This window comes from Glossina fuscipes, unplaced genomic scaffold, assembly GCF_014805625.2.
Source record: "Glossina fuscipes isolate IAEA_lab_2018 unplaced genomic scaffold, Yale_Gfus_2 26, whole genome shotgun sequence".
In the NCBI taxonomy this organism is placed as follows: Eukaryota; Metazoa; Arthropoda; class Insecta; order Diptera; family Glossinidae; genus Glossina; species Glossina fuscipes.
In genome coordinates, this window is record NW_023998421.1 from 5038505 (window position 1) to 5064998 (window position 26494).

A 26494-nucleotide genomic window follows, 5' to 3' on the forward strand; every position below is an offset into this window, starting at 1 on the left:
ATTTGATCACATTTAAAAATAACAAAAAAAACAAAAACATTTTGTGCAAACCTCTTACAAAAACACAGATGAAGAGCAGTGATATGAAAAATGAAATAAGTCTTTTTTATGTTAACAAAAAAAAAATAAATAAATAAGCAGACGTTATCGGATTACATGAACGTGTATGGAAAAACAGTTTCTCGGATGGTAATAAAAAATGCAAATAACTTTTCCTATATACGAGGACAATTTGCAACGGCAAGTCCACTATGAAAGGAAAAGGCATTGATATCATACGGTTCGAAAAACTGAAATCGTAGACCTTGCGAAAAAACTCACGCAATATGCTTTAACCAAACAGTTAAATAGAAATAAACTGAGCCCAATTCATAGAATGAAAATAATAAGATGGATCTATATATCTATATATCTGAAATAAGTAGATTCTAATGATAATAAAGAAAGCAAAAAGAGCGAACTGCGAAAAGGTCGAAACGGAAAATTTGTAAATGAAATGAAAGATGAGAAACTGTTTTCGATAAAAGGTCGAAAGACCTTTCCTCTTCATTTGTTCTCTTCCCGACATACTCCTTTCCAAAATTAGAAAAATGTTCTAAATTCTCTCAAAAACTTGGTGTAACGTACAATGGTGTTGGTCTTGTAAGCTATAAACATGGTATCGACATTTTACCATCGCATTTTCACTGATATCATAGCACAATTCCCCGGTGGCACAGACAACAAAGCTTGTGCGATTAATATGTTGAACCTGGAAATCGAGCTTGTTTATCTCATCATAAGTTATATTCCGTTCGACACCTAGAAATTCCGTTGTCCAAGTTTTCTATAAAGTCATTCAATGTACATTTCTCTTATACTTTTATGCACATTTATACTTAACTTCGTAATGCTCAAAAATCATTCCACGTAGTAATTTAGCATGCAATTAACTCGCATGCGATTTGGAGACAAGTTTTCATGTATGATTTAGGGAAATGTAAAATGATATCGGATGAAAAACTTCATTGTTCCAACATATATTTTAAATAAACAATAGCAACTTTTGACATGTTCGTGCTTCAGATGTTTTACACCCGCCACCCAACGCCCAGAAAGAAGCCCGCAAAGTATATAAATTTTAAACCGATTTAAGCAGGGCCGTCTGTCCCTCTGGTTGTCCGTCTGTGGAATTTCCTTCTGGCTGCAAATATGAAACTATCGGCACTTGAAGTTTTTGAATGCAGTCTGCTATTAAAAATGGGCCAGTCGAAGGGCTTGCCTACAGTACAACGTAAGTTGAGGACACCTCTGCTTTTTCAAAGGGATAAGAAATCTACGAAAATGTGAACCTATATTCTATCGGCGATACTGCAGGACGTTTACAGAAATGGAAAGAAACGGCCCTGCCTGCTTAATTTTATAGTGCGTCACAATTTCATTTTTTTCAAAACCGCTATAGCACTGAAGTATTGGTCTGTCTCAATTTCAGAATGCACCTAAACGTGGTCCGTGCATTCATGTGTCCATCTGTTTGTCTGAGAAACTGCATAATGTTAGTGCTAAACATTCTCCCGTTCCGCGAAATTGAATATATTGCCCAAAAACTTGCCAAAGAAATTAAAAACGACTCAAGCCTTTCAAAGAACACGCCTACAACACCCACACGTTTATATAGAAAAAATTACGAACACCTTTGTTTTCCGTGTTTTTTTGTTTGCTACTCACAGAGTACAATAGCTATTCGATACAAATTTCGAATTTTATTCTAAAAATAGAAAAATTCACTCACGCCCCTTTATTATAATAGAAAAATATATAGAAAATGTAGTTCTCTTCTTCGTTTTGGGATCGCGGTGATGTTTATAAAAGATTCGGTCGTGACCGAGTAGAATTTTCTTACTTTTTTTTTTTTAATGTTTTTGGGAAATGCAACACGATATCGGATTAAAAAGACTGTATTTACAATATTTATTTTAAATAAATAACAATAACAACTTTTGACATATTCGTGTTTAAATTTTCTGTTGATTCGTTATGGATTTTTTTAGTTGTATCAAGTGATGTCGATCAGAGGATCAGAAAGGAATGAGGAAAGGGAGAGGAATATCTAGTGGATCGGTAGGCTTTTCACTATGCTCTAGCGTAGTCAGGTTTGAAGCAGCGAACGCTGGTGATTACTTAGGCGCAGAGAAAAGAAAAAGGTCCAGTATAATACTGTGACCAAAAATGATTTTCGACTTTATCGTGTTTAACTCTTCTGCCGTAGGGTCTGCGACATCGTGTGTAGGAGAAAGAATTTAGTTTATCGTCGATGGCATGTGCGCTGGAACTGAAAGTTCATCGAGTTAATAGGTTGAACAGACCCACACTCTGTAATTGATTGATTGCTTATCAGGTCTTATAATACAAATATGATTACGTTGGTAAAAAAAAAAAAAAGAAAAAACCCAAAATAAAGTGAAAGAATTTATATCCAAAAATTTTTGAACCGCAGTCATGTAAGGCAATGGACCGTAATTGAATCCGTTGTAACATAAGGGATAATTAGCGAAACGGAAGCCATCAACCATCACTTGGTTCCTCTTATTATTTTACGTTTTTGGAAAATTGCAGCCAAAGTGTTCAACTAGATTTGGATCAAACTTCAACATATATATTTTTTCGATTCTTCGATAACAAAGCAAAACATAAAACTTCCACAATATATTAAATGGCATAGTTGAATGTACTGGTCGTTTATCCCGGCATCGAAGAAAGGGGAAACTGTTTATCGTATCTGTATGAAATTATCCACAATCTCTTGTTACAAGGGATACCGGAACTCAAAGCACATCGATATAATAACTATTGCTAAGCTATCCAGCTTTCAGTAATTGATTGATTGTTTACGAAGTATTATGTATGAATACGATTATCTTAGATTGAAGAATATACGCCAAAAATGTGTACATGTTTCCATCAATAACGTTGCATGGATACCACGAACCACCGCAAACTATTAACCAAAATGGAGCGTAATATTCAACCTAACCTGAACATCGTATGGCACATGTTTTCTGTTATTATTGCATGTTTCACGAAATATTTTCGAAATTTGCAACCAACATGTTCAATTAGATTTAGATTAAAGTGCCATAAGCAAAATATTTTAATTTTTATTTTCTTTTTTTCTTCGATTACAGCACAAAACAAAACATAAAATTTTCGCAACATTTTAAATATTATTATAACATATATGAATGTAGTGGGGGAAAATACAAACGTGACTTTTCCGTTTTGCTAAATGTAATATACTTGGAACAAGAGATAGGAAAAAATTTAGATGATACTGTGCTTGTAGAACTATTACAGGAGTAGAATGCTTTTGGCTTTTTCATCTTTGTAAAAAACTCAAAAGGAAGATGTTTTCAAGAAGCAGGTAACCTACTTTATAAGAGTAATATAAGGTATAAGTAAGTAAATGTAAAATTTAATAAGCTGTGTTGTTGTGTTACGTATTGTCTTCCCAACTAGCTGTCTCATCAATTGTTACATAAAACTATTTTCAAGTTTCTGCCGCAACATTTTTCATTGTCCCTTTTCCGCCACTACATACTTTATTCATTTCATTAACGCCACTGCGTTTTTCGTGAATTTCCTTCACAGCCCACACCCCTAGGAACAGAAAGGTCCAATTAGCCCGTCAGATGAAAAACGTGACAGCGATGACATACATGAGGCGCCTCTCCAAAAATTGGATTTCTGTAGAAATTCTTTTCATTTACTTACTATTTTTCCTTTTCTCCACACTTCATTTATTTATTTCACTTACACATAAAATTCAGCTAACATAAATCAACAGCCGAATTTCAATGGCTTCTAGCTAAGTGTTAAAAAAACACGAGTAGGAAAGTTATATTCGGCGGGGGCCGAAGTTCGCACTCCCACCACTATGTTTTTCGCATTTTACTCTCCAAGTTCTTTTATTTGATACCCATCTCGCTGATACTATTAAGAAAACGGTAATCGCGGTGTCTACCATATTCAATTTAAAATTAACCCATTTTTGGGCAGATAATATATCTCGGCGTAAATCTTTCTTAGAGGCGAACCTCCATAAACGTTTGACTTGGTTAGCCATAAATTATTGACCAGGCCTCTGGCGTCCCTTTATACTTATTGAAATGGATAAGCTCTTACCTCTACAATATATAAAATTAAAGTTCTCTTTAACTGCATCCCCTGTGTTCAATTCCCCGTGAGGTCAGGCGCCTCTCAAAGTAAGATCCTTTCTCTTTATCTTACACATCAATTGTGTGCTTTCTGTGATTAAGTCCAGCCAACAGTCTTAATCTACGCTGACGGTTTTAAACTGTTTTCTTCTGTTTCCTGGGAATCGCGCTTGTATCTCCTTCAATTTGACTTAGACAACTTGGTGGCTTGGTGGCGGTTCCTATATTTTATGAAATTATGTTGAAGCTTTCATTCTCAAGCAAGGGTCTGTTCACTACTGACTACTTCATAATCTCACAGGATTTGGAAAACGCAGATACTCCCCTGGACTTAGGGATTTTATTCACTTTAATTTGCACATTGGTCTCTCTGTAAACACAGCATTGCTTGGCTTCATTAAACGGTTGTCTGAGCAGATTGACGACACTTACGTCACAAAACGGCTACATATCAGCTTAGTAAGACCAATACCTGAATATGCGTCTGTTTTGTGGTCCCCTCCCTGTAGCCACTATGTAGATTCAATAGAATCCGTTCAAAATCAATTTCTGTTTTCGTCCTTAGAAATTTGGGCTATGACCCACTTGTCTCCTTACGAAATAAAATTGCTTTTACTAGCCCTGGTGTTGCCTTCTTAATTAAGTTAATTGGTTTTTCGAATTAAGCTTTGTTGGGACAGAACTCGATTTAAAAGTCCGGAAAACTGCATTACGTACACTTCAGTAAGATGACTTATACTGTGGACTAAAGTTTTAAAATAATACTTTCAAATTGAAAAGTCAGAGATCTAGGGAAATGTAGTGCAAACTTACTCAAGCCAACAACCCTAAGGTTACAAAAAAGCAATATAGAAAGAGGGAGAGAGAGAAAAAAGAAGAGAAGAAATGCGTTTATTAGTGACCTACCAATAATTCCTTAGAAACAAATCTGATATTTCTAAAAAAATTTCTGTCATTAGCAAAATAGCAAAACACAGCAAAGCCAAGTAACCCATAATCGATCAAGCTCGACAACTTAATAACCTATAACTATTGCGACAAATGTCTGGCCCAACACTAAATGACTTTCAAAGCACTTCGGATTAAAAAAAAAAAAAAAAAAAAAAAAAGAAAAAACAAAAAAAATGTATTTCATGTATGGAAGTATGTATGCCTTTGTGTTCGCCAAAAAAAATGATACAAGAAAATTTATTTACTTTCCATTGTATTCGACATAATATTAACCATATATATGGATAAAGACTGGCAAGATTAGCCGCGTAGACTTTTTGAAGCAGAAGCTCAATCCGTATTACGTATATTAATTATAATCGAATATGCAAACTGTGCGGTGACAAATCAAATAATTTTTTTTAAGTTTTCGATGGTTTCAGGTGCTTAAACACGTGTTGGAACAACGATGTTCACAGTTTATTTATTTATTTCTTTTTATTCATTTGTTCGCTTAATGAAAGTCTTTTTTACTTGATGATGATTTTGATTGATGACAAAAACAAAGTTGGTTTTTATTTATTTACTCTTTTTTCATCATTTCGTTTCTTATTAATTCAACTATGATTTTACAATGAATTTATGGCTTATGATTATGATTTTATTTCGCTTTACTAAATAAAGAAAATCGCAGCGTGACGATCTCTTTTAAGGTTTCACGAAAAATGAAAGTAAATATACTTATGACAATTGAAGAATTTCGGTATTGTTTTTTTATTTTTATTTTTTTTTATTTTAACAAATTCCAAATTAATTTTGTAATGCCTAAAATTAATATACGAAATAAAAAAAGTGAACTTATTTCAATTGGGTCTGCGTGTTTCACATCTAAAAGAAAATATCTAAGGCACAAACCTCCGAATAATAATTAATTACATTATGCTTTGGTCAATAATAAAATTTATTACCCTACAAAACAAATATTTGAATATTTATGACATTCAACAAATTGATACAATCACGACATTTTAATATTATAGCAAACAGTCGATCTCACAAGTGCCTAAACGAGAATTTCTCTGTAAATATTTCATTGACTTTATGAAAGATGTATCGACAACTCGCCATAAATATGCAGATCGTAAAAATTCTAATGTGATGATGAAATAAATCGTAACAAATTGAAATCATGAAATGTTACAATTGACTGAGCCGGTCATTGCACACACTACGCGACTTTGTCTCCTAACCAAATTGTTCAATGATTTTTGTCGTAAAATATCGAAAATAATTATTACCTTGAAAATATTGAAATTGAGTGTGTGTGCGTCTGTCGGCACAAATGCTTATGCGTAAGTGAATCATGTGTACTTAACCTAATTCAAGCCATTTTTATATATTGTTGTTCTTCTCTAACACATATTTCCTTGTTAAGAATTGCAGGCAGAGAGTTGTTTATTTTGTACTTGTAATAAGCACTGGAATGGAGTATGGTCGGGTTATACCTTCGCACTTCAAAACCGATCAATTAAGCGACTGTCAATGCCAATCTGATTTCTAGCAAATTTCTAGATGCCCTCTTCCTTCTGGATCGAATTGTCATTGTCAGTGGAACATCGCTGATTAGCAGAAAATAAATCCATAAGCATCCGAGCGCGACAAGCCGGATAGCGAATAGACTGTTTTAACCAATTGATCAAGACATCTGACTTTCCTCGCTATGTCCAAAATATGACTAACATTGTAGAAAACCGGTAATGTAATGAAGATAATAAACATGTTGCTAGGGAAACATTGTTCTAAAAATATATAGCAATGAATTATTGAACAAAAGAAAGTGACTTGTCCAAGCTTGGTGTGCCTCTCCCGAATAACAGCCGTATATAGACGGCTAAGTTCCCCATTTCATATTTTCTGAAAGCCTGGAACAACCGCTGAATCTAGCCCGGGCGATGGTGTAAATAAACAGAATCTTTCCGGAAAAGCTTTAATTTTTACAGATGGTATGCTCGACAGTGGTCTTTTGTTTGGGAATTATGTTAATCTGCTATCTCGTAAAATACGGGATTGTACTACAGAGGATTTATTGTACCACTAGGTAGCTATGTCTTTGTATTAGACGGAGATTAGCCCATGTTCTCCTCCTCTGCTGTCTTAAAATAATCTTTGTCCCTTTTGGAATTATGACCAAGAGGATAATACCTACAGTTACTATGGTTGTTAAGTTTGCATACAATATCTGACTTCAAATTAGATGTTTTATAAAATATACCTGTTGTGTTCATTTCTTCCAAAATTTCAGGTATAGATAACTTTGGCATTGACGCATGTATGATATAAGTTTCATTTGCTTGTAAACCATTCTTCATTTGGATGCTTCGCTTAACGCGATTTATCTGAACTCGTAAATTTAGTCGCCTATCAAATGGCACTGTTTATGTTTATAAACTTTTCTCCAGCAGTATTTTCTATATTATGTGTTTTTTGCTGATGGAGCTGACAAGTTGCCCCTTAACTTGGCTGCTTTCAAACTTTGCCTTTTATTCAAGTGTTACTTTTCGCTACTCTTAACTAACTTTTGTTATCATTTCACTTAAGTGATCTTATGGCTCGTTTTCAAAGTCTTGTGTAAAAGGGCATATCATCAATTTTTGAGTTTGAAGTTTATGGGCTATAGAAATATGATTAAGACTACTTTGGTCCTTAATCCAAACTTTAAAAACATAAGCAAGCCGTCGGAAGGTAAGGCTAAAAATTGTAATTTGTGTACATATGCATATTTCATTAATTCATAGTTATCCTTATACATTAAATTTTTTAAAGAGTTGAGAAATGTTCAAGGCTTATAAAAATGTCTACTCAGCTGGGCAACCCACGCGAACGTAAGTAATATGTCAAGGAAAGAAAATAATCTCTAAGCTCTAAGAGAGAAAAATATGAAGAAAGAAACAGGTAAATAAGGAGAGAGAGAGAGAGAGAGAGAGAGCGGTAAGCAATATCTGGAATCGATGGTTTCTAGATGACTTCAAGTCCTTCCATGCTTGAATTTTTGTTAGAGTACATAATCAATTTAGCTGTGTATATATGAATGCAGAGATGGGCATGGTTTTATCAAGGATACGGGGACATAATGAGTAGCCGGCCTTTATTCTTAGTAGTTTCGAAAGCTTAAAACAGTTGCACTAGTTCATCCACTTATCGAACCTGTGTACGTACCAACATTATGCCTGAATGAAAGTTCACATAGGTTTCCTTTTCAGCCAAAAAAAAAAATCGATCAGGAAATTGTAGTATTCGTACGTTACCAGTAGTGCTTAACTATTTCCTTAAACTTTTAAAAATATCATGCTTTTACTTTCTTTATTCAACATTTTTTCTATGCTTATGACATTACAAAATATTCTTCTTTTCTTTTTTTGTTTGCTTTAAAACGCTCCGTAGACTTTAGCATTGGTATGAGTTTACTTACTTATTTGTTTATTTACCTTTTTTTTTTTTTTTGTAATTTATAGGAAAAATTCCATAAAATGCAAATTAATTATGCTAAGGCATACGATAACAGGCAATAGCAAGCAGCAATAATTTCTAATTACAGACACGTATTTGTTTTTAATGCTTTGTTTCAATCGAATGCAATGAATGAATGAATGAATGTTGTTCCACTTTCATTTTTTCGCTTTTTGCTTATTTCTTATTCATTCGAATTCAGGTAACTTTAATTATGTGTTCATATGTTGTAATTGTGCAAAGAGACATGATTCGACTCACTGACGTAGGTATCGCTTACTTGTACTTACTTGCTTCATAGGTACATGGATATATTTATACATGCACGCATATGTGTATACGCTTGGAGGTTTGCGTTCGCACCTATACGTAATAGTTCACAGGTTTATTTACTTAAGTCTTTATTATTTTGTCGTCTATTATGCAAAACAATATCGGTTTAATTTTTTCAACACCAGAGAACACCAGGAAGGCGGAAAGCAAAATACTAGCCAAGGACATAGGTCAGTTCTCTTTTCACTTATGCGATACACGTTATAAAGAAGAAATGCGACAAGTTTTCGTTTCCTTAGCAAACGATAATCATGCAGCAACCACACTTATCTCGTTCTGTCGTGGCATTGCTCGTTATTTATATTTTCAGCCAAGCAAGCAGACAAGAAAGCAACTTGTCCTCAGAAGTTATTTTATTGCTTTTCAAAATGTTCTCTTTTATGATGTATACGCGTTTGCATACGTTCCAGATATTTGTCATAGTATTTTTCTAATCCGCTTGATCATGCAGTGTTTTATTTACGCCCTTGCGATCTAATGCTCAATGTCACCTCAATCCCAAAGCGTCAATGATTCCTGGCACAATAAACGACTTTTGACGACCTTCAGAATATTCCCTGTGGTGTGAGCGAATGGTTGAAAAGGTTGATAATATGAATAGCTCTCCACGTACACCAAACCTCACATTGAAGACGAATTATATGTAATATATACATATATATGTTTATATATACATATCAGAATATCCAAAATGTGTACATTCTGCACATACCAATCGTTGAACTATGTCAATCATTCAACGAGTATTACTCATTCTGTGACCATAGTTCTCATTCCATTGTTCCCATTCTTAGTTCTACAAGCACTATATTGAATAATTGGTTGTCAAACTATTATCTATCAATTATTTACTCTTATACTCATAGGTACGTATAATTGTTATAATATATCATTATTTCTTCCCTTTATATAATGTTTATTTTGGTATTGTTGTCTCTTTTCTTCTATATTTAAATGCACATAGAGACGAGCTTCGTCTGATCTTAATAACATAAACGACATAGAATAATTTAATATCTTTTCCTTTTCTTGATACTGCTTGAATTTCAAATGTAATTAATGATATCTAATAACTCATAGGTGAACTAAACTATATTAAGTGAATAATGAATTATTTCGAAATACTCAGCTATGTGTGCATTTGTAGCACCAATGAGATGAATACGTACAGTTTTAAGTAGAGTCTTTTCTTAAACTTCGAACTTTACCTAATCCAATATGGGGGTTAGATGCCAAGGGCATGCTCAGTTTTCCCACCGGCAAAATTTGAACTAAAAAGTAGTTTTGATTTTGCGGTTGATTGTGCAGCAAGTAAACGCCTGTACAAAAATGCAAGATGAGTAAAATGAGAGAAGTATTCTTAAAACTTAAACGATTTTGAACGAACATTGTGCTGAGTGAAGCCGTTTTCACATCGTTCTACTACAAACGGCAACAGACCCGAATGCCAGTTTGCCTGATGTAGTAAAAACAGAAATGAAAGCCAATCTTATCTCAAAAAGAGCTCAGCCCGCGTCATTTAGTGACTTGGACACTTTGAACAGAGTGGAAGGTATTATGTTATTATTAATTTTTGTATCAAGTAAAAAATTCGGGGAAATAAAATCGTTTAATCCTTGCATTCGTAGTGCTCACCCAACCTATATGTGTTCTTAGTCAGCGGTTACGTATGCACGTAAGCTTGTAAACATATCCTTTAAGCAGTTCCATATACTAAGATACAACACATGCAACTGCAGACTCACACACACACAAGCGCACATACCGACAACGTAACGGCTGAGTCAATAACTGAAATATTTATAAAACAAAGTGAAAATAATAAACTATCCGCTATCAGCTATCAGCTCATCACAGCTGGACGACGGTTTGCAATTGCGAAATGCTCTCAAGTATTATATATATATATGTATATATATATATACATATATTGCCATAGTGTATATATATATATTAGCTGTTTTTTATGTTTGCAAATGACGAACGAAATCGATTGAAGACTTGCCCTGAACGATACCGAAGTTGTAGTTGCGATTAATCAGAGCCTCGACAATCGCAATCTCTAGAAGAAAGTATTTGTGAAGCTAAACATGAGCAGATAATTTTCATGGGAATGAAGAGTAAAATGCATAAAAAAGGATGGCTTAACAAGCCATGCCCTCACGACTCCAGATTTGCTTGACCCATACGCAACCACAAAACCTTTTCCCAACAATATCGATCGGAATTTTAAACACTATTACCCGCACGCAATATTTTCGTGTTATATATTAAAACATAACAAATTATTGTAAGCACAAAAACAAGTTCTTACCAACGGCACATTTGCTTTTGAAAAGCGACAGCTTGTAAGAACATTTGTAAAAATTGAATTTCTCGTTGACTTCGATTCTCAACGCTTTAAGTATTAGAACAAGTATTAATAAACACATACTCTCCACTTTGCACGTAAATCAATCAATCGTTTCTCAGGGCTACACAGCAATTGCAAACAAGTTCTTATATATATACACACACACACACACACACTAGTTCCTTGTTGACGGGATAAATCTAAAATATACTTCCTAAAGCTTCCTGCTTCAAGCCTGAACACTTTGTGGGAATGTTACATAAGTGTTAGTCTATATTTCACTTTCAACTTTACTCGGCGGAAATTTTTGTTTAATAAATATGACGGAAAAGTCATTCACTCTCCAAAGTTCCGGTTTACATAATGCGTTCAAAAATTAAGAATAGAAGTTGACATGTTGCGAAGCTAATAATTTCTTCATTTCTTTATTTATTTGAAATTATAAATTCAAAAATTATAATGAAAGAATGTATGTACGCTTAATATATTGCTAAATTATTGAACTGCGAATATTGACCATAAATTTTGCTACTTTAGTTGAACAAATCATAATTTGAATAAATGTATTGCGCAAGACGACTGCGCATGTGTTTATAGATTAGAACAATCGAAAATTAATAAACTTGTTCTGCGACAAGTTTTAAAGTAAAAGAATAATCTTTTAAATAACTTAAATCAAATAAAAAACAAGTAAGAACACTATAGTGGATTGCATGCCTCCTTCGAGCACCCTACACCAACCACATTTCTAGAAAGCATATACGTTCTTATTAAATGCAACTAAGCTGGGCGAGCTTGCTCTGCGTTACTCTGCATGCTATAAAATTTTATTGGAGGGAATTGAAACTGCAGTTTAGTCATCCATAATCCTTGATGAAATTCAATAATGAATCCAATCGAAAATAGAATGTTTTCTCCGTTATTGTTGTGGCTGAGATTTCATAAAAATATAAATTTTTGTTTGCTTCTTTTTCTAAATAAATAACTGTTAAGCAGATAGGCAGCGAATGGTGCCGTATTAATATCGCATTTTTGCGTGAGTTTCTCCAATTCATCGAAACTTTTAAAAGTGGAAGAATAAACTGTAAGTCGATATGTCAACACTTTTCTGACCACTTCTCGTATAACCTTATTTTGAAAACTCGTTATATCAATAGCTGTAGGGTAGCTATTTGTTGACCTTAGCTGTGGTGTTTTTGTTTCTTTCTTTTTCTATTATATTTAGAGAATTTGAAAAATAAGCTTACAATAGTCACACAATCTTTTGGTTGCTCCCAAAACAAATTCAGCTATGAGTTGACAAACAAAAACATAGATGTAAATAAAGAGAAAAAAATAAATAAATAAATAAATGAATAAATAAAAATTAATAAACAGATAAGTAAATAAATGATTGTTAACAAATAAAAGCAAAAAAAGATCAAAGAGCAAGTGCACGCATGCACAAAACTTGTACGAAGCCAACCGAAGTTCACTACACGTTCGTTAATAATTCACACCTTAATCTTTTCAAAACGTCACACGCGTTAAGATTTTTATTCCTTGCTTCAAAAAAAAAAAATATAATAATAAATAAATAAATAAATAAACAAAACGAAATCGTTGCATGAACAATGAAGTAAAACTTATTCACAAGTATGTAAATGTTATTTATTAACAAATGTTTACCATAACAAGTACTTCCGAATCAACGATGCTATGGCAGGCAATCTCTCTGCGCAAGTGTTTAATTTATGACATTTCGAGCGTTAAACTAACAACATTCTCATCTTTATTGAAATTAAAAGATTAATAAATTAACATAATTGAAAGATTATCATTCATTTTAATTAAATAGAAATAAAGAAAGATTACGTTATAATAACGATAGTAGTTTTAAGCAGTCAACTGAAAAAAGGCGTATTCCTCTCGAAGAAAAAGTCAATAAACTTTACTAATTAATTCGGTTTCATTCAAAAAAAGCTGTGTTTTTTTTGCTTTTTTAACTTAACAAATTTTCAACTCATTTTGCTTCATTTATTAACTCATTTAACTACGGATCTATTCACTCATTTCAAGAAAAGTGTTTTCATTAAAACTTTTTCGTGTACGTTTGTTGGCTCATTTCAAACTCTCTAGTTGTTGTTCGAACTTATTTTACCTCAATTATCGAACATATATACGATTAGACTTATTTTCTTTTCATCTTTAACTTGTACGCACACTTGATGATTATGAAGATGTTGATAATGACGATGCATTAGTGGCATTGAAATCATTATCGCATTTAAAAGTTTTATGTTTATCGCTTGTTTTTTATTTACTTCACTTTCGTTTTATGCGATACGCGGTAACTAGTGAAAAAAGAAACAAAACAAAACCAATGCGATTATCGGTCGCGGTCACAATAACCATATTTCGTGGCTACTGATTGCAGGATAGACCGAAAAAGATATATCGTATAGTATATCATGCATCGCATATATAATTCAAACTAAATTTTCATAGACCTTGGCAGCACCTCATGTGTGTGTATGCAAACGAGAGATCGCGTTTATGGAATTCCTTTCTGGTTATGAGAAGGAAGCCTTTAAGCCTATCCTAGCCGACTGTTCAACTTGACTCTGTAATGTTCTTAATAAAATATATGAGATCAAGCTGAAAATTTAAAGCACAAGACTTTAACAATGTTTAAGCATTAATTTAAGGAAGAAAGTAAAAAAAAATAATTTTTTGGTTGAAAGAAAATGGGATTCGGACGCAAAGCAAACATAATGTTTATAATATAAAAAATTCTCTTCATGCTCTTCAGGTTCATTAAAAAGATGTACGGGCGTGATCAGTGATCAAATAAGATGAATTTACCTATGAAATGAAAAATGTGTATTCTCGCGTATACGCATATAAAATTCCATCGCCTTCATCGTTTTCATTGTCTTCATCCATGGCCATGTTCAATGGACTGGCGTGAGAAATTGATAATGTAAGATACCGTGACAATCGGAGATATATATATGTATCCAATTCTTTTTTTACCCGATTTTGAAATAACACGGTCCATCCAAAGGAATAAATTCACCTGTTTACAAAAATAGTTTTGAACAACTTTCGGAGGGCTTTTCGGCTCGTCATGCGTTTACTTTTTCCACGATATTCGCTTCAATGGTCGGTTGTTTTCGAGTTGAATGCATAGATGCATAGTCTTATCTTCAATAGCAATGCGCCGCAGGACGTCCTAAAATTCATAAATCGTTGTTTCACAGACATGGTAAAAATCGAACAGCTCACGTTGCAAAAGAACGCATAACTCTGTCGCGTTTGAATACGTTGACACGAAAATGTACGTGAAGGAGGAGGAAGCCACCAATAACCCACCAAAAAAATTGGTTCACCCTTTTATAGTACCCGCGTAGATTAAATGAAAAATTCACTTGAGTTTTTATTTGCAGTGTTGTCGTTTATAAGGTTTCAATACGTTCCAAACGCTTGAAAAATTTTATATATCCTCTATATACTCGGTATATACTCAATTTGGTTGATGTGTTTAATAATGCAACTTCACTTTAACCAAGTACAGAATGGTCATCAAGAAAATTTACTACCATTTGGTTCGTTTTAAGGTTTACAAGACGAATTTAATCAACTCGTATGGGGCAGTCATGAATTCATTCATATAGTGAAGAGACGTGGTAAGTTCCTTAGGGAAAAGATTGGAATAATCAACGAACTTTGCTTACAATCTTATTCTATCAAACTACGAAGATTTGCAAGTTACATGAATTTTTTATTCAAAACCAAGGTGTCATCAAGTCAAAGTAAGTAAAATCGTTCAATGAAAAAGTCTCGCGCTATGAATGTCCAAAACTTATGGCAGGACGACGAAGTGTGGAAGCAGGAATTGAAACAATATGTAAAAGTTTTTGTTTTCCTTCATTTTCTAATACTCTTAGATCCTTTCGACATACGGATCACAAAAACCTACTTTCGTCACACAAGAGAGTAATTAACAAGAGATGAATGAAAGGAAGATGATTATAGCTTTAACTAAGGCGTGTCCAAAGAATATCTAATATACATTTCGGAAATGTTATGAGAGAACTACTATCGCACTATTTTTAAGTATTGGGTAGAAATAAAGACGCAACTTAACGATATAAACATAAAGATAAATAAAATAGTGAAAGCTATTCTATCAAGTTTTAAGGCGAAATTTATAAATATTAAAATACTATATATATATATATATATATATATATATATTAATACATATATATATTTATATATATTAAAAGATATTGTTTATTATTTTATTATATTCTAAGATGAGTTAATAAAATACTTCAACTAATTTTTAATAAATTGTATAAAAATTTTTTAAGATATTTCTCTACGTTATAATGAAAGTTATATTTGAAGTTAAACAAGCCTCAAGAATGATCTCATTTCCATTTTAGGTAGCGTTTAGTCAAAATGAAATATTTATAATAATAAACTGTGCTATCGAAATAAACATATAATGTTTCTCAAAATATTTTTATATTAATTGTCTAATCCTTAGAATTTGTTTTGCAAGAAAAGAACTTGATTAGTGTGTTGCAAAGAGAAAGGAGGCTTTAAGAAGGCTTTTGAGTACATTCAACGATTTTTTCATCATTTTTTTTTCAGTTTGCTAGGTTCTTAGAGCGCCGTGGTTACCAGAAAGTATTACGTGGGTAGCGGAGAGAGGAAAGAGGAAGCAATACTGAGAAAGTGCAGGAGTTTCGTTAAAAGAAACCTCTTTTATCTTTGTAGGAGACTTGTCCCGCAAAAAAATTCAACACAGCCCATGTATAACGATAGTGATTAAGATCGTAGGGTAAATAGTTGAACACTTTTTCATGGAATATAATTTAATAAATAAAAACAATTAGTTGGAAGAGTTTTGTACTGTGCCTTTATCTTCGACTTCGTCGCACCAAAGAAAATCGCTTGAAATTCATAGCAATCCATATTGGGCTTGGGAAGCAAATGTTTTCTATGCCATTTCCCGTAATTTCTTCGAGTGACTTCATTTAAACACACTTATATAGCATTTAAAGACTATAAGAGATTGATTTGCTCGTCCTTTACCAAGGCATTAACATAATTGCTTACATAAAAACATATGTTTACATATGAAATAAACCGTAAGAAAGGCAAAAATATTAAGTTGGCAGCATACAAGTTTCAGTTGCTGACAAATTAAGCAATAATTTACGCAAAAGCAGAAAGGTACACTAATCGATTTCAAGGTGATATCAATGCAATCACGACTTTATGGTAATTAACTTTGACATTTTTTACATGACGAAATCGTGATTTCTCAAATGATTTTTGCTGAAAACGTGAAAATTCCCAAAAAACACTTATTTCAAAATTTCAAAGCAACCAAAATGTTCAACATATTTCTCGAATCATATGAACGAAACGCAAATAATTAACAGAGTACCTAAGAGAATAAAAAGAAGAAAGACAATCGATTGTAATAAATGTATCCACTCGATGCTTCTTGAAACGTTTCATGATCGTTGATACTTTGGTTGATAGCTTAGAAAGATTTGAAGAATATCCTGTTTTGAAAAGGAAACACCTCTCTAGATGTCCTTTTCATGTTTAAAAAGGAATTTACTGACATAGTAGTCGAAAATGGTCCTTCAATACACAGATTATTAGAGGGAAGTTGCAGCGGTAGTGGTTGTATTAGTCCTAAATCATATTCTGTACAGATTGCTTGCTCTGTGAACATGATTGTTTCTGCTGTAGCTGCGACCGCTGTGTGTCCAACTGTCCAAGCATTACGATTTTATCGAATGAACACTTTCTATAGTATGGTCAAACCTTATTGACAACTGAACCCAATTAGTTTAGATAAAACGATTTGAGTTTTTGTTTGCTTAATCAAATTTTTTATTATTATTATTTTTCCTCTTTTTTTCCCTCTGCCCATCGAAAAAAATTTTTGCTCTTTCACTCAGCAAAATCTGTCTTACAGCCCTTGCGTCTGCTAGCTATTAAAATCAACAGCTACTCTATCAATGATATTCTGCAATAGAAAATATTTTGTTTTTTCCAAGGGGCGAGCACTTGTTTAAAGCAAAACAAATTTTTTTTTTTTTCTTTTCTTTTCCTAAATAATTGGAAATAAGTTTTGTTTTCACTTCATTTACAATAAATGACTTTTCCTACTCACCTGCATTGAAAATCACACAGAATAATCCAATTAACCATAATAATGGAAATCCTCGTTGCTTTAGATCCATTTTATAATGTAATCGCTGTTATAATGTGTGGATGGAATCGTTACAACACAGTGATGAAATTATACACAATTACATACGCAAACACACACACATACACGCGCGAAAATATGGTAACAAATCAAAAACAAAAGCGCAAAAAAAAAACAAACCAAAAATTAAGTTCATGCGAAAACTCCAAGCATACACGTACATACACACTTAAACGCACACATACACACACACTATCAAAATATAGTTTCACACCGTTTGAAAAATTTTTCTTTTGTTTTTCTTTCCACTTTGTTTTCTTTGCTAATTCTTTCAATTCACTCTCTATTGCAATTATTATATTTTATTATTATTTGTGATGTTGTTGTTGTTGTTGCTTGCTTGCCTTTTGTTTTTTTTTTTTTTTTTTTATTTTTTTTTGCTTTTTCTTGTGCGCTAAAGATTTCCAAATCGAATTACGGTGCAAGTGTAACAAGAAAATATGTACGTGTTGGCAGATTACAACACTTGGATATGAAAAAACGACAGTACGTAGATGGTGTGTGCTTTGTGATCTCGTGATATCGTGCAGGCAAATGAAAATATTGAAAAACAATTTATTTTGTTTAATTTTTTTTTAATAGGCTGAATAACTGCAAATATTTAGTGCTGCTGCTGCTGCTTCTGCTTCTGCTGCTGCTGTCGAATGTTTTGGTGTGTGGAACACGAATTTGTGGAAAACGAAAGAAACGATTCGAAAAACGTTAAAACAGGTGCAACACACTCTTAATAAAGATTTTCTTTTTTATTGTTGTTGTTGTTGTTGTTGTTGTTGATCTTCTTCTTCTTCTTCTACTACTTCTTATTGTTGTTTCCTGCACTAAATTTGAACGAATCAATGAAACAAATTGTCAAGCTATAGTCGTTGTGAAGAAGATTCAGCCAAGAGAGGGTTTTATTTTTAAAGAATTTTCTTTTCCCTCAAGAGATTTTCCCAATATCCTCCTTGCATTGGCCGTTGAAAATGTTTAAGTAACGAAACGAAGAAATTTTCTCGCTCTATCTCTCTCTCTCTCTCTCTCTCCTGTTCCGCTAATCAATGAAAGATTTATCAATGAAAACTTTCTTTTAAAGTTGAAGTTTCGTTTTCCTTTCTTTTTTTTTCTTTTCTTCTTTTGAATTTTTCTTATTTAGAGTTTTTAAAAAAGATTTTCTTAGATAATTAATTTTGTTGTTGTTTGTGTTTTGCAAATTTAAGTTTCCCTTGTGTCACCGTGTATCTATTTTATTTCCGATCAATTTTGTGTTATTATGATTATTATTATTATTATTGTTATTAAATTTTTAGTTTTTGAATTTTATTTAGGTTACAACCGCCTTTTCAATCAAGTGACAACCGCTTTTGCGTGCTTTGCGCACGAGCACTTTTCTGAAACTGTCGCTTGCACTTGCGCGTTGGTTAAGTGGAACCTAACTTTAGCTTTTTTCAAATCAAATCAAAAAAAAGTTTGAACTAAACAGACAAGATAAACGCAAGAATATATGAAATAAAACTCATGGCTTAGCAGCTTTGATTGTTGGTAAAAGCCAAGTTTAAAAATGTGATATCAATGAATTTTTTCTCTTCACTTGAGTTTCTCTGCATTGAAGTTTTCCTAAAATGCTCTTAATTTTTTATCAACATATTTCTTCAGTTTCTTTTTTTTATGGGTTAAGAGAATGCTTTTAAGTAAGAGATAATCTTTTCAATTCCCCTTTAAGAGCTTCTAAGAGAAGTTTTGATGGTAGAAAGAGAATAACTGATTGCATTTAACTATCTCAAGGACTTGTAACAGTGAAGCTTGAAATATAATTGAGACAAACAACCGTGTTTTAAGCAACATCACAAGTCATGAGAGAGTCAAAATGTCGATTCAAATGTCAAATGGATTTTGTGATTTTCCATGACTTCTTGATATTCTGACTCTGCAAAAAATAATCACATATCAGTGATCATCTTTTGATCAAGTCACAAAGAATTTTTCTTCTTAGAACATAGTGCGGAGCACAAAACTTTGAAAAGAAATACAAACAAGTAAGAGAATTATATTCACGACTCAATGGTCGCGGGTTCAAATCTCAAGTTCGCTTAAATTTTCAATAAAGCCGACACTCTTAGATGCTAGATGTCTTAAGACCGAATCTCATCACTACGCTTTTCGTATTCTACTCTCCAAGCTCTTTTATTATATTCCCATATCGCTGGTACTATCAAGAGAAATTTAATCCACCATTTTCAGGCGGTGGGTTAATTTTAGAACTAACCCATTTTTAGGCAGATTTATCTTCTTCTGCGGGATGTACAAAATAGTTTTAAACATTCGATCTTGTTTGCCTTATGGTAAACAAGCGAAAAACCTCTAAAAAGTGAAAATACAAGATTTAATTACTTGCAACCTTGTGTGGGCATGGCGGATGTTTTCCATTTTTGCCTACGAGAAGTAGAGTGCTTCGTAAAGTAAATGTGAAAAATTTCAGCTTTCTAACTTTTATAATTTTCAAGTAACGAGCAAAAATCTACAAAATTCTGTTAAAAGAAACTGAGTTGCGTTCAGTTTACACTTCTACGCGCGCTTCCACGCCGACCGATTTGGCCCATTTTCAATGCTGATCTGCGTGGAGAAATTTTCAGTGTTGCTACTAAGTTTGAAGTCGATATCGTCATCTTTTCGTCCAGGGGAGTGCCAACAACATATACCACACAGGCACACAGACGGACAGACATGGCTAAATCAACTCAGAATTGCACGCTGATCAAGATATACTCCATAGCGTCTCTGAAATTTCCTTTTGGGTGTTACATACACTATGGGGAAAAACAAAGTGAGTATACCTCCATCTTACAGTGACGGGTATAATAATAATAATATATTCAGTTGTGCCACATCTTATACACATGATGGCCATGCTCGTTTATCTGCATTTTTGGGACAAGAAAGTCTATACGATATCCGCTGCAACTTAAAAGTAGTGAATAGAAGAAACCAACTCAATTATGGTATTACGGTAGCAACTCTATCTGTTCGCGTGTTCAACTCTATCTAATTAAAGACAATGTGTCTTCGTGTGCAGCAAGTACAGAAAAATTTTCAACTTTCTATCTTGTGCAACTTATGAGTAATTGGAAGGAAAGTGAGAAAGTGAAGATTTGACTTTGTGGAGGCGTGGTCGCCACATTTCTTCATTTTTCTACAGCGGGATCGTAAGTATGACTAAAGAGAAAAAATCAAAGATGATCTCAGTTTAAGTTTTACTGTGGGCGTGCCCTTTGATCCATTTGCCTCATTCTCTATACCAAGCTGCGTGCAAGAACTTCCAAGGAAAGAGCCAGCAGCATACACCCACATAGACGGACGGAAACGGCTGGATCGATTCAGAACACTAATCAAGACTACATGTCTACTTTATTTGCAATGACTTATTCTCTCAACAAATTTTACGAACTTCTCGACCAAATAGAGTTAGTTAGTGTAAAATAACTAAATTTTATAATTTTATTAATTTTTTTTTTAAACTCGAAAATATCTTCGTTAGGCTTTAATTTCATGGTTGTTTTATTTGTTTATTTCTTTAATATCGATTCCACGTATAACAGACCTGTCAAAGACCAATTGGTTTCACCGATTTGGTTGTACCAACACTTTATAATATCCGTCCGGTAAATAATTCGGAGCTGCATCGTTCGACAAGGTGCATCTGTCGATAATATACAGTTGACGATATTTATAATCACGTGCTTCAGTTTCGATTTGGGGGAGGTTCGAACAGTTTAAGAAATTTTTAAAAGTTTCTTTATAATACTTGTCCAAGCAATCAAACACTTTCGCTGACAGATGATACGGAAGCTCACGATAATTGTCCGAATTTCCGGAGGGACTGTGGTATGTTATCACATTTATCTGCAAATAATAGATCCAATAATACTGAACATAAGCATTAATTTACAGAACGTGACATGTTGGTTTTCCAACATGTTCCTTCCCAAAATTAGAACGAATCGCTTTCGTGAAGCGACCTACAGTTTGAAATATGTTGTAAAGGGGAATTCTGAATCGTCTCAAAAACATTATCTAATAGCAGAGACAACTAAATATATACATAGATACTTAGTTATATAACACATAAATATAACTTGTCAATATGTGTTTGTAAAATTGTAACTAAGTATATATTTAGCTGTGTCTACTAACGTCTAATGTTCGTGGATATGTAAGCAAGTTTGTATATAAACGTGGCGTCGGCGTTTTACCATCGTATTTTCACTAAATTCGTAACGCAGATCCACAGTACCAGACAAAGCAAAGCTTGTGCGATTAATTTGTTTGACTTTCAAGTCGATCTTGACCATCTCATCATCGGCTACATCCCACATAATACTGAGAAGTTCCATTGTCCAGGTTTTCTATAAATTCATTCAATATATATTCTTCTTAATATTCTATATAAGTATTTTACGCTTAACTTTGCTATGTCTGTACGTGATTCCATTTGCTTTATTTATTGCAGTAAATAAAAACAACACTTGAAATGTCACGATTGCTTTCGTTTTAGCACCGGTTTTAACTATGTTTAATAAGTAGTAGTAACAGAATAGTCAAACATAAAAATTGTCCTATTTATATGAATGTAATCCAATTAACCAATTTAATCGTAATTGGGAACGATTATTAAGTAATTAATTAATTTACTTGTAATGGGGAATAATTATTTTCATCGTTTTCTAGAAACTTAATATTTTCAATATTTATTTTAAACAAACAACAACGACACATCTGGGATATTCGTGTTTCACTTTTCTGTCAATTCGCAACAGGAAAAGGGAGTCATTTTGAGCAAACATCCAGTGTAACGAGTTATTTTAAAGACGTTACAAGGAATCTCTACGATAACTTATTATTGCCTGTGAGCTTATGCAATTTAAAAAGATTATTATATTTACATTTATCCCGGAATTGAAAAGGGAAAAATCCATCTTTGATTGTCCGCAACCACCTAGAAGGACACTGGAATTCAAAGTCCATCGATCCAATAACTGGCGCTAAGTATCGCAACTTTCAGTAATTAATCGATTGCTTACAATGTATTATATACACATCGATTGAAGAGTGTAAATCAAAAATTCGTATATATTTTCATCAATTGCGTAAGAACGGTAAACGGGTCCACTGTAGCATCGCAAACTATTAGCAAAGAGGAAGCGTAATATTCGACTTTGATCGAACATCAAATGCCACTTGTTTTCTGCTATTAGCTCATGTTCCGTGAACTATTTTCCATAGCAAAAACCAACCAATGTTCAGCGAGATTCAGATTAGAGTGCAATATATACTTTATTTTTTTTGTTTTTTTTTTTTTTTTTGATTCTTTGATAGCAATACAAAGCATCATTATTAAAATACATTTGAATGTAATGATTCCTTAGCATGACTTATCCCCTTTGCCCCGTTTTCAATAAACAATACACTTAGAGTAACACGTAGACAAAAATTTAGATAAGATCTTAATAGAATAGAGCTCTGTGTTTGTGCTTTCACTCTTCCTTGAAAGCGGCAAAAGGGAGATGCTATGGAAGCGTAAGAATTGTAGTCTATAAGTATAGTAGTCTATAGTATATAAATAGCGAAACTTGAAAAGTCACACATCTGACAAAATCTCTACCTGAAGAGAATTTACATAAAATACACGAAGCAAATACAAAAATTAACTGTAAACCATAACCAATCATTACCCGTCCCCTGCCTATACCCGACGTATAGACTTACATCGCCTCATTTATATGTCGGGAAAATTCTATTGTGATTTCTGCACAGTTTGCCAAAACAAAACGCAGAAGTCTCCTCCGGCTGACGCACAGCAGCAACAACGCAATCTAGGTCGGGATGTTTGCAGATGTGCGGCTCGTTGAATTCCTTCGCCCTAAATACATCATTAGCCTCATTGGGACCAGACTCCATTGTGAAATCTGAACCTAAGTCTAGAATCAAATAACACATACAAACCTAAGAGATTGACAATTGTTTGTTTCGTGAAACAAATCATACATAATCAAAGTTGCCAACAACGTTGCCATGTATGCGTCAGAGTGGAGACTTATTGATTGATATGATACATCTACAATATAAATTTCTTACTGTATTTGCTAGGTTTAAGCAATTGAGTTTTACTTCAGGAACAATTTTTGCTGTTCGTTTTAAGACATTTGGCCTGAGATGTGATAGTGTCATGCTTTGAAAACAAATTGTTACTTACTTGTTACATGGCAAGTCTTCCATTGTTAGGTAAGTAAGTCAGTAAGTACTAGGCGTGTACACATGAAACCGGAATTGGCCCGCAAACCGTCCTAGCATAACATGTAGAGGACATTGTAGCAGCTTTTTTGCCGTGGCATCGGCAAATAGTCAAGCAAACGGGAAAAATATACATCTAGCGATGGGCGTTACTTCGAATCAAACATTTTTTACAACTTTCATAAAATAAATCTATTAATAATGCTGGTTTCATAAGCACCTGACTGTGCTATTGACACTATTGACATGCGTGATTTATTAAACGAGACAACAGCTTCAATTTTGCGACCCTTTTTCTACCAGCTTTGGTTTTACAAAACCGAACCAGTGCAAATGTAATCGCAGGCTATTCAATGGGGTCTTGGGCTATGGGGTCTTTTGGAAAAGTCTTTAATATGTTGTGATATTTTGATTTATTTCAAAAATAATTTTATTAATAATATACTAAAATAATCAAAAAAAAAATTAAGGTTACAGTTCAAATGAGCTTTAAAGGCTCAGCGCGGTCCGGGTAGGGTTAATAATTTAATTTAGTGTCTATATCTCGCTGTTTATATTACGTTAATTCTCCTTAAGGCACGTGCTATGCCGACATCGTACTTCAATTTTTCAACTTTTACGCTTTTTACAATTCGCGAATAAATTTAGTGCGTTTGCTAATATCGCTTGCTAAGCTTTCGCATGTTTTCATCAGCTCTTACAAACCGCAAGCCACAGTATCTGCAACTGTGCATCCGCGTATATGTTTTTTTCTTTTTCTTGCTTATTTATTTATTTATACATATATGAATTTTTATTCTTAAGTCATTTGTTTCGTTTGATTTGCAAAACTAGAATTTACAAGTTTTTACTTTAGCGTTATCCTTAAGATTCTTCTGCTCGTTCAATTCGACTGTTATCCTATTTCAGTTGAACTTCATATGCAAATGAAAAAGGAAGTGTTTCGACAACAGTAACAGATGTTAGTTTAACATTCCGCGTACTCAAATTTACAGGAAGCAATCAGAAAATAATCTGTAAAAATGAGTACAACCCGCCCGCACAAGTAGGCACAAATCAGCCACTTACATCGTTCAAGTGTCCAAATCTGGTAAAAATATTTCCTAATTAAAAGACGCGGAGTTAAAAAGTGTTCTCCAGTGACCACAAACAATCGCCGCTACCAAGTTTTACAAAGTATAAGCCTTCTGCGGCGTACCAAGAAGCCACGCAGTTAGGTTCGAATTGTCGTTAATGGCAAGCGAGAAGATTTTTTCAATTTTCGGATACAACACATAAGCTACTGGAGTAATCTACAATTGGCCGCTGGCTTCTGCATGGGTCGTAAGTCCCTCAGATGCCGCATGAAAAACATGGGTACCTCCGATACCGATTCAAGCAGCTTCTGTCAAGCGACGAGGGCAACGTCCCATCCTTTCGTGTGCGAATGCGAAGCCATCTACAGAATCATGTACCAAGTGTTTGACAAACACTTCATAACTATAGACACAGTGTAGTGTGCAGAACGAAAAAAGGTAGAGCATGGGCAAGTAGAATAGATCTTTTAGTGCGCGCGGCAGATTGCCCATACAATAATAACGTGAGTGATGATACGTCTTAATATCAATAAGTCTTCCTAAGAACAACATTAAGCTTTAGTGCAGAAAGAATCTTTACAAAACTTCTTTATTAATAAAAAAAAAAAAAGACAAAAAGAGAGCAACAGCAATGATAGAATGTGTACGAAGCGAACACCAAATCCAATAACAGTGTCTCAATAGTAGAACAAAACTCAAGCAAATACGTGACCGACTCTAAATGAAAGGAAAATTTTTGCAGAGAATAGAGATAACAGCGTACAACAAAAAGACAATTTTGTATTAATATGTGTTAAGCACCTACCACCGTGTTATGCGTTTCATTTCATTTCTCCTATCCGCAGCAGTAACAACTCATACATGTGTTTGCAGGTTGATATCTATGTACGTGAACGTTCACGTGAATGAGTTGGATTGTTTGGGTGGTATGGTGTATGATATGCTTACATATTTTTAATTTTATTTTGGTTTCATTTTCAGTTATTTTTCCTTCTCTCGTTCAAGTGTTTAAAATAGTGTACAAGTTTACCGAGTCATATGAATTTTTGTTTCAACGAACGTGTGCACATTGCGTTTGGTTGCTACCCGATACATTATCTCGTTAGTGTGCATAGTAAGTAAGTGAGTTTTTAGACCATATTTTAAATCATTTTAATTCTCTTGACGTTATCGTTGTTGCTGTTGTTGTTGTTCTTCCTATAAAGAGATGATTGAGAAACACTGCCACAAATTTTTAGAGCAATTTTCTATACGGGTTTTTTTTACTTTTCACGGTGTTTGCTTGTAATATTTACCATTTACCATTAAATCATTACACGATAAGCGTTAGCAAATGCAAGTGAATTTCTGAAGGCTTCTAAATACTCCAAACTCAAGTTTGTTCACGTTTCCAATAAATGTATATATTTTAGAGTTTTTGTCACTTGTAAGTGAGACAAACGTTACAACATTACAACATTAAACAACATTGGCCTGCAATTGCAATTGAATTTATTTAATTTTATACCGCAAGAGTGCCAACCACACGGTTGCTATTATTACCGTTTTTGGG

General features: G+C 33.5%; 1 protein-coding gene across 1 annotated transcript in view; it reads right to left on the reverse strand.

The window, feature by feature from the left end:
- The window catches only part of LOC119635432 (serine-rich adhesin for platelets), a 145479-nt gene extending 126478 nt beyond the window's left edge, over positions 1–19001 (reverse strand). The window contains exon 1 of the mRNA XM_038030238.1: positions 17504–19001. Coding sequence (XP_037886166.1) covers positions 17504–17573 — 70 coding nt within the window. The 5' untranslated portion in view covers positions 17574–19001. The remainder of the gene's footprint in view (positions 1–17503) is intronic.
- Between the last annotated feature and the right edge of the window lie 7493 nt (positions 19002–26494).